Genomic DNA, 9,211 nt, shown 5'->3' on the forward strand with positions numbered 1-9,211 from the left:
AATGTTAAGCTACAATGCTTTAATGCTAATCGAACTGGCTGATGTGGACATCTGCCTGAATCCATGTGGATGCAGCAGACGTTACCTACATAAGATTAATGTTTTGTTTTTTCTTTTTATTAAAAAGGAATAAAGACAGATTTTCCCAACGCTCTCAAGCCACAGATGGACTGCTTTCCGATGTTCCGACTGCATAATGGTGAGGTGAGATTGGAAAGTCTATGAAACCCTTAGATATAGGTCTACTGTATAATTATAAAAAAGCTTTCTTACACCCCTTAAAATGAAGAAGGCCTTGCGACCCCTAGTGGTGGTCCTGACCAGGGCCGTAATATTTATGTTTTTAACTTTAAATGGAAGCGTATGCATTAGGAGCATTTAATTAAAACCCCAACAGATCACACTGCATAATTTCTAAAATTCATTAACTTAATTAATTAAAAGATTAAGAAAAGATGCATTTTGTTCTTCATAGTAAATATTTTATTGATTTTGAAGATGTGTGGTCTTCATTATACTGTCCTCATCCTCCTCTTCCTCATTCTGTGTACCCGTCTCATCTCAAAAAGTTATTTCTGTTCACAAACTAAAAGCAATTCAACTATAATCCAGTGTCTGTACTGAGCTAGTTACAGTGTTAGAAACAAACAGCTGCTCTCTTCTGACATAAATCACTATTAAACCTTAATAATAATAATAATAATAATAATAATAATAATGTATATCAATTAAAAACTACAGTTTCCCTAGATTTACAATAAAAAACACACAGTTGGTTTCAACTCACTTTACATTCACAAAGTATTTCATCCTGTCATCAGCAAAGAAACACATGTCAGTCTCTATTTACAGTTTCTTAAAATAACTAAAGTGAGTTGATGCCTCATTATTCTCTGAGCCTACAAGCACACACAGAGGCGCACATTTTAGCCTTTTACTATGACACTGAACAGTGATTGACAGCTTGTAGTCCTCCAACCAGGAAGTCTTTGAGTTCTAGATTTTACGTTTTTCAGTTTGTGTAGAAAATCACAAAACCCAAAACAGTTGGTTTGTTCTAAACCAGAAATTACACCCATTAAAGTTTCAACTGTCATTTTTAGGGATGCACAATATTTTTTAATGCGATAAGATAAACAATAATTTCACATTTTTGTATTTTAAACAAACAAAAAAATCATCAAAATCACAGGCTGTAGTATATACACATGAGGGTAAGCATAAGAATTTAAAATAAATTACTATTTTTAGGGCTGCCCCACTAATAGAGAGTTTTAATTGACCCACTTTTTATTAATCAGATATTCGTCTTGTCACCAGGATCAGAAGATTTTTGCAACAAAAAATTGGCTGTAATTTATTTATTGGAATAATAAAATATAATTTATGAGATGTATTGTGCATCCCTACTAATTTTCTGTTTTGGAAACTATTTTGTTGAACAAAACTTGAGGCAGGATTTATTAATAATATGTTTTTGGAACTCTGAGTATCAGTGACTTCCAGGTTGATCCAAAGTAAAACCATAATTTCTGGACTCTATAGAAGATTTAAAGCTGCATCACAAATCTCCCAAATTTCAGTTCAAGCTCCATCCTGGAGATCTGCAGAAATGGCACAAAATGTATTTATATTAAAGGGTTCGGATTTAGTCTGGATTTAGTCTGAGACCATAGTCCTCTCCCAACACTTGTAGAGGGAAGAACTAACTCGGTCCAAACTTTAAATCTGAACCAAAGTTCCACCAGAAAATGTCACTAATAACTGCTGCTGCTGCTGTTAGCTTCTGCTAAAACACTGGTTCCCAACCTTGTCCCCTGTGTAAACTGATGACCCCTGACTAAGTGACTTATTTTATTTGGAGTTTATGTAAAACAAGCGATTTGGATGAATTTTTCCCAAATCATAATTCACAAATAGAACAATGACGACTAAATTCTAACACCCCTTAAAATCAAGGCTTTGCGACCCCCCATTAAGCTTTGGTGACCCCTATAGGAGTCCTGACCCCCAAGTTGGGAACCACTGTGCTAAAACGTTGGCTAGCATACTGAGCTAATGTTAGCTAAACACAAAATCAGTCAGATCGATCACTTAAAACAGCCTCATTTAGACCTCCAATACGGCGCACAAACAGTGAGAAAGTGAGTTCATTTTATCTACAATATTGAATATATGTCACTTTCACGTGTCTGTTGTACACACACACACAACATATTTAAATTAATCAAAATATGAACTAATCTTAGCTGAGATGCTATCAACATGTCTTACATTATACAGTAATGGCGGAGATCTTACTCATTCGGGAGCAGAGACACATTAAAAAGTAAAAGTAAACAAAAAGAATCTTGTGTTTTCAGTGAGAAACATCAGCTTTCTGTTTAATATTCTAGTGTTTTTCTGCAGGACAATCGTGTGTGAGGCGGTCCATCAGTCCAGCTGTGTGGTGTACAGATGTTGTAGTGAACAGTAATCAGTTCTTTATTGTTTGTAGATCTGGTGGTTCCCTCCGGCGGCGCTGGGCGGCAGCGCTGCGCTCGCTCCCGCCTGGACGTCAGCGAATCCCATCCTCTGCCTCCTCTTCCTCTGCTCGGTCATCTGCATGAACACAGGAAGTATGGTGAGTGCACACTGTTAGAAATTGTGTTTTTATTTGATTTATCGATTCTGAATGAATCCCAGTTCCAATTCCAATATAGTAAAAAAAAAAAAGAGGTATTATAATTATTACTATTTATTTTTTGTGGCTTCACTGTGGTTGTATTGTGGCAGAAATCAGATAACTATTCCCGACAAATAACTCAAATGTATTGAAGAGGAAATTGATAATCGTCAGTCAACTTCCTTTGTTTACTGTTACTAATTTTTCTTTATATTATCACAAATTAATCTTATATCCCTTTTAAAGGACCAGTGTGTAGGATTAGTGGTGTAGTTGCATGATGCAACTCCTTCCCTTCACCCTCCCTTTTTAAACACATGGGAGAAACTACGTTTGTCTCTCCTCGGCTAATGTAGAAACATGGTGGTTCAACGCGGCAGACTCTGTGGATAAAAACAGCTCATTCTAAGGTTCTAATTTTTGCTTTACCCACAGCTGAGTACTACTAGTAGGGCTTTTTGGAAGAATTGAGTGCAGCACAACTAGATAAATGAGACTGCACCATAAAATTGTCATTGTCTCTGTCTGATGGACACAATTGGTTTGATAAACTGGGAAACACTGAGAAAGACCCACTTAGAATGTTTTGGATTCATTCTACATTAATGTGGAGGCTTTGGCATGCAGGGGGAAAATATCTTTAGGAATTCAAGGCAACACAGGGAGAGTAATTGATGTACAAATCATTTCCAGGCTGAAGTGCTCCTTTAGGTTAGCTAGCATTGACTTGTTCTTTTGACTAGAAAGCATTTCAGTCACCACCAAAACTTTGTCCAAAGAGAACTTTTTTTCCAAATGCAGAATGTTAAATTTGGTGGATTGGCTCTGTTCTGGGACCAGAGTAGCAGCAAAGGTTCCCAGGGAACATAACATAGCACGCATCAGTGACAACATAAATGACATTGATTAAATCAGATACAGCATAAAAGGAGGAACTGGGGTGGAGGCGGTTTGCAGAGTAAGCAGCAAAGGTAGGCAAGCTAATGCAGCTTTGCTTGGAGGCTAGAGAATCAGCTGATGTGTGTTTACGATCAGCTGATGTAGCTGAGCTTGACTTTGTGGCCTGCCTGAATTCACACTGTGCTCAATTAATCATATCATGCTACTGCTCTAGTTACTGGTGATAAATTAACTTTTCAGGAGTGTTAATTCGAAACCCCTAATATAATCGAGTCTTACTGTTTATAAGTAAAACCTGGCAGCTTTAATGGGGGTGTGTGTGTGTACCTGCTCTTTGAGCTCAGTCAGCTGAGTCGTTAGGGTCGTCACGACCTTCATTGTCGCTGCCAGTTTGTCCTGTAACATCCTCATCTCGTTCTGCTCCCCGTCGCCGTCGGTTACCACCAGAGACATGGCCTGCATCCGTGGAAACCAGTCCAAGTTGTTGTTCTGAAACAGAAGAAGTTGTTTCCATGCTTAGTCTGTGTTCTTTGGTATTTCCCGTTTTTAAATTCTGAGTGTGTGGATGTTATTTTAGTTTTTTTACTTTGATCATGTGAGCGACGTAGCTCTCCGGTCCGGTGTAGTCCGTCTTGTTCTTCTCACGCACCAGAACGATGAAGTACAGGTAGTTCCAGATGTTGTGCTCCAGTTTGATGTGCTCTTCGAATGACACCGTCTTATTGTCAAACTTATCTCGCTCCAGACCTGCAACAACACGCAACACTGCAGGTCAGATATTCTGCTGGAAATGTTTCAAAAATCTGTCGTCAGATTAGTGGCCCCAAGAACCTAAAATTACTGTTTAGTTGCTGCCCTGATACAATAATATAAAGACACACTGCAGTTATATAAAACTTTTCTAAAATACCTAAAACAAACACTGTGATTATAACAAGGCTAATCAGAATATTAAAGCTGAAATAACTATTACAATATTGTCGGCATATGGTTAATGTAATAGTATTAGTTTTCATTGGTTTTACTTCTGTTTTGTCTGCAGAATTTCTGTATATAATGTTTTTGTGTGTTTTCTTCAGTTACTTTCAGAACCGCAGTAAATCCACCCGGCTCCAATTCAGTGGCTCATTCAACTCCCCCTGTTCTTCCAGCTCCCAGTCCGGATACAGACAGCTAATAGGATCGCTGACTAGCTAATAGCAGCTAGTACAGTTAGCATATGCAGCAGTGTGTTGCCTGTGTTACAAGAGAAAAGGTCTGTGTTGCAACAATCCTCTGATACTTTGGTCCTGGTGACAAGGAGCAGCTCCTGAACGCAGTTTAATGTTGGTTTTGTTTTTCTGCAACTGTCAGACTGACAGAGCATCGACTAAAACTCTTCACATCGAATTCAACTATTAAGGGGCAGCCGTCTCTTTTAGTTTCCTTATGCCCAGTGCGTACGTGTATCAATGTTTCTCCTAATCTGCCTCCCACAGTTCCCTCAGTGGTCGGTCTGACGGCTGTGTAGTTGTTTGTACTTACCGCAGATAAAACATGTGGTCTTCAGTATCTCCTCTTTCTTCTGTTTCTCACTCCTCAGGTCGGCGAATGTGTCAATGATGACGCCAAAGATCAAGTTTAGGACGATGATGATGACAATGAAGTAGAACAACAGGTCGTATACCACCCGGGCCGGAAACAGCGTCTCCTACACACAAACAGATACACACAGATACACAGAGACTTTATTTAACCAAAAACCATTAAGTAAGAAGTTATTAACGATTATTATTTCTCAGCAGCTAGAGAAGTTTATACAATCTGGAAACCCAAAAGTTTTTTAAAACTGATCTATAAACCATCAGTAAAGATTAATAATAATTAGTTAATGAAGGGGATGGATACAAAGTGTTGCTTACGTTCTTGGACGGTTTTCGGAGAACGTCTCCGACTCCTCCTCCGTTCCTCAGTCCGTGGTTCAACACAGTGACGATACACATCAGCAGAGTGTCACATGCTCGCTCCGAGCTCGGCTCCTCTGAAACACACACACGATACGAAGCATTTAACTTGAACGTGTATTAAAGCTGAATCACGTCGTCCTGCATTGAACACGCACACGGCAACTCTCACCTTCCTCCTCAACGACGGTGACAGCGTCGGTCTCCGACGTGCAGCTGACTCCGTCTGTAGAACACGAATTGATGAAATCCTGAGAGGCTTCACTCTGCTGAGGACCTGAAGGACAGAACACACACAGGGTTACTGTCAGAGACTCACCAGTAACACCTGACCAGCACAACCAGTAACACCTCACCAGTACCAACACACTGACACACTTCTGTCGTGAGTAGAACAGAGGTCTTAAGGGCAATTTCCGGCCCTCAATCACGCAACATAATGTCAAAAATATAACATGGTTATGTTGTCAGAAATTCACTGGAAATTCTTACCTAAACTTATCTACAGATGTCCTAGTATTTGGATATATACAGCATTTTGCCTTTGCCCCAGCATTGCTGGATAGTATATTTAGGAAAGCCTTTGAATCATGAGTTCCCTGTGAAGCTTTGGCGACCCCTAGTGGAGGTCGAGGCCCCAGCTACTTAAGATGCTGACTATTTCCTGGTGCAGATAAAAACATAAAATGCTCTGTTACCTGCAGCAATCTGCAACAGCGGGTCGACTTCCATGATGAAATCATCCTTCAGGCAGAGGAAGCCAACGATGGAGAAGAGGTAGACGAGGATGAGAGCGAGCAGTGCCGTCAGCAGGATGGAGCGCCCGTTCCGAGTGACGCTCTTTATCACGTTGAACAGAGTCTCCTCCCGGTAGATCAGGTCGAACAACTGCACACAGACAGACAGACAGACAGTGAGTTTGAACTGTGGCAGCATTTCTGGTTGTTGTTGTTGTTGTTGTTGTTTACCAGGATGCTGTAGAAGAGCTCATGGACAAACAGTCCCAGTGTGGAGGTGAGGACGTAGGCCAGGTGGTATAGGAACTCCACATCCATCACCATGGCTTTGTATCCCATAATGAACGTCCCGTTGTTCCCCACGAAGCTCACCACAAACACCACCTTGTTGATCAGCTGCAGGTCAACAGCAAACAGCGGATTATTAAATCATATTGTAAAAATATGAATCCGTTCTTATCATTTATCCTGGGAAATTAATTTTTTTCTTTTGAATATAAAATGGCTGAAATTGTAAATAAACACGTTGCTTTGTAGGTTAAACTGTGGAAGGAAGTTGTCATAACTTCACTGTACGATGTCAAACTTCACGTCTCATAGAACTACATGCTAATATTCAGTCATAGTCACAGCGCCCCCTACTGGATTTCATCGCTGCTTGCAGCTTTAATATTTTTATTCTTCTGTTTAATTTTAATCTTCTGTTTCACTTTGTTTTTTTAACATTTCACTTTTTCATGATTGTAATATTGGCAGCCCTAGTCTTCCACACAGGAAGGTTTAACAGGCTAAAAGAGTTTAAGGTATTAAGAAAACCTTTAAAAGTCACTTTAAATTCTCTCATAAAAAAAACTTGTGATGAAAACGGAGGTCTGACTTTAAATAAAGTTTGTTAAACAGATTTCTGTTATCAGTTCAGAGAGTGCCCTGCGGCCCAGGTGGCTGATAAGTTACGTAGTGCCACGTACGTTGAGTGATCCCAGCAGTATGAGCGTGTTGCCGATGCCGAGGTGGTAGATGGATCTGAGGATGAGAGCGAGGGTGAGCGGCTGGAGGCCGTAACGCTGAGAGAGCAGGGCCAACACAGAGAGACCGATCAGGATCCAGAACAGCATCAGCAACAGGGAGTCGTCAATCGCGCCTACTGGGAGGGAGGGAGCGGGGAAGGAGAGGGAGACAGTGTAGAGGAGGGGGAGAGAGAGGAGAAAAGGAGTTGAAGGGAAAAGAGAGGAGAAAGAAAAAGTTACTCTGGGCACCAACAGACAGAATGCAGTTTAATAATATGATCAGTATCAGTTCATTGAAACCTCTTTGTAAGGAAGTCTGTGGACGTCAATGTTACAATCATTTAATCAAACTGACATTTTATTATTATTATTATTATTTTTATCATTGATTTATTTTATTTTCAGGTAAAAACAAGCATTTACTGCATAAATATTTGTAATTTTACTGACATAATTAATGTGAAATGGACTGTAAAATGTGTAGTATCAGTACTATCAGTAGTATCAGTACTATCAGTACTATCAGTAATACCTTGTCCAGAGTCGTAGGGGTAGAAGAAGGCGATGATGAGGTTGATGAAGACGGCGAGGTTGAAGGAAATGGTTCCCCACAGAGACATCCTCCTGGAGAACCAGTACAACACCGGCATACCTACACACACACACACAGATGCATGTTATAGTTATTGATAATACTTCTCATTAATGACTTCATACCCTGTCCTTGAGGATCAATAAAATGTTATCTTAATCTATAATAATACATCATATGTATGGGGGGGTCCATATACAGTTCAATAACACTATAACAGTAACAGCAGTAATAATAGCGTAGTAGTCGTCTATAATCTATAACTGTACGCCCTAATTGAGTTATTGATTATCGGAATCGAAGAAGCGACTCACTCCTCAGCTTCTTCTGCCACTCCATCTCTCCGTGCAGGAAGGACGTCTGTTCAAAGAAGTGCGTGACCTTTGACCCCTGCTCGTCCTGCTCCGTGGTGTTGAACACTCTCAACTTGGACTCTTCGGTCAGAAACTCGCAGATCGGATGAACGGGAAACACGATCTGTTCCATACTGCGGTCCTCACGGACGATCTGCAGTCAGGCAGTCAGACAGACAAGCAGACAGACAGACAGACAGACAGACAGTTAGTACTACTACTATATACTATTTTATATTGCTTCTTTCATTGTCCTTTATTTGTTGTGGTCACTTCAATCTGTGCAGCACTTTGGTCAACTCAAGATATTTAAATAAACTTGATTTGATTTGAATTATTAGTATTAATGTTACATTTATCAATGTTATCCACTGACTGTAATTAGTCTGCACAAAACATTTACAGTTATATGCTTATATATAACAATAAAGTTGGACTGAAGAGGTATTAGCAGTATTAGCAGTATTAGCAGTACCTCTATCTGTGAGGTCAGCAGGTCGTAGTACTCCAGTGGGTCCTGTTCCACAACAGCAGCTGGAGCTGAAGACTTCAACATCTGGGACAGAGGACGGTTGTTCAGGTTCAACTGCAGACAGACAGACAGAGTATTAGAAAGTACTGCAGTAGTACTCCAACAGTATAAAGTAATGTTACAAAGTATTGCAGTACTACTCCAACAGTACTTAGAGTTGAGTTTACCATGGAGGAGATCCCTTCCTCTCCCTCTTTGCTGTTCTTCGGAGGTTTCAGGAGGTTCTGCAGGACCTTGTTGTGTCTCGCCAGCTGCAAACAAACAAACAAACAAACAAACCTGTTTAGAGAACTACAAACTGAGAGCGGAGTGAGACCTCCTGTTGGCCAGCGAGGAGCTCGTCTTTACTCACCTGCTGAGCCAGGATGTAGATGTTGTGTCCCACCTCGCGGGGGGAAACCTCCACCTCCACCTCCTCAAGCTCACACTCACTGTCCTGATGGTAGGCCTTCTTTATCACCTCCACCTGCACACACACACAC

General features: G+C 40.5%; 1 protein-coding gene across 1 annotated transcript in view; it reads right to left on the reverse strand.

The window, feature by feature from the left end:
* Positions 1 to 467: 467 nt before the first annotated feature.
* Positions 468 to 9,211, reverse strand: part of LOC118324127 (inositol 1,4,5-trisphosphate receptor type 3-like) — a gene marked incomplete in the record, with an annotated part of 26,210 nt that continues 17,466 nt past the window's right edge. The window contains 14 exon segments of the mRNA XM_035656283.1: positions 468 to 2,601; positions 3,893 to 4,054; positions 4,152 to 4,312; positions 5,090 to 5,255; positions 5,467 to 5,585; positions 5,681 to 5,785; positions 6,207 to 6,396; positions 6,477 to 6,641; positions 7,214 to 7,389; positions 7,785 to 7,904; positions 8,159 to 8,351; positions 8,673 to 8,783; positions 8,897 to 8,980; positions 9,082 to 9,195. Of these exon segments, the coding sequence (XP_035512176.1) occupies positions 2,485 to 2,601; positions 3,893 to 4,054; positions 4,152 to 4,312; positions 5,090 to 5,255; positions 5,467 to 5,585; positions 5,681 to 5,785; positions 6,207 to 6,396; positions 6,477 to 6,641; positions 7,214 to 7,389; positions 7,785 to 7,904; positions 8,159 to 8,351; positions 8,673 to 8,783; positions 8,897 to 8,980; positions 9,082 to 9,195 (1,983 nt within the window).

This window comes from Morone saxatilis, unplaced genomic scaffold, assembly GCF_004916995.1.
Source record: "Morone saxatilis isolate NCDOM2014 unplaced genomic scaffold, NCSU_SB_2.0 Contig15, whole genome shotgun sequence".
NCBI classification, from domain to species: domain Eukaryota; kingdom Metazoa; phylum Chordata; class Actinopteri; family Moronidae; genus Morone; species Morone saxatilis.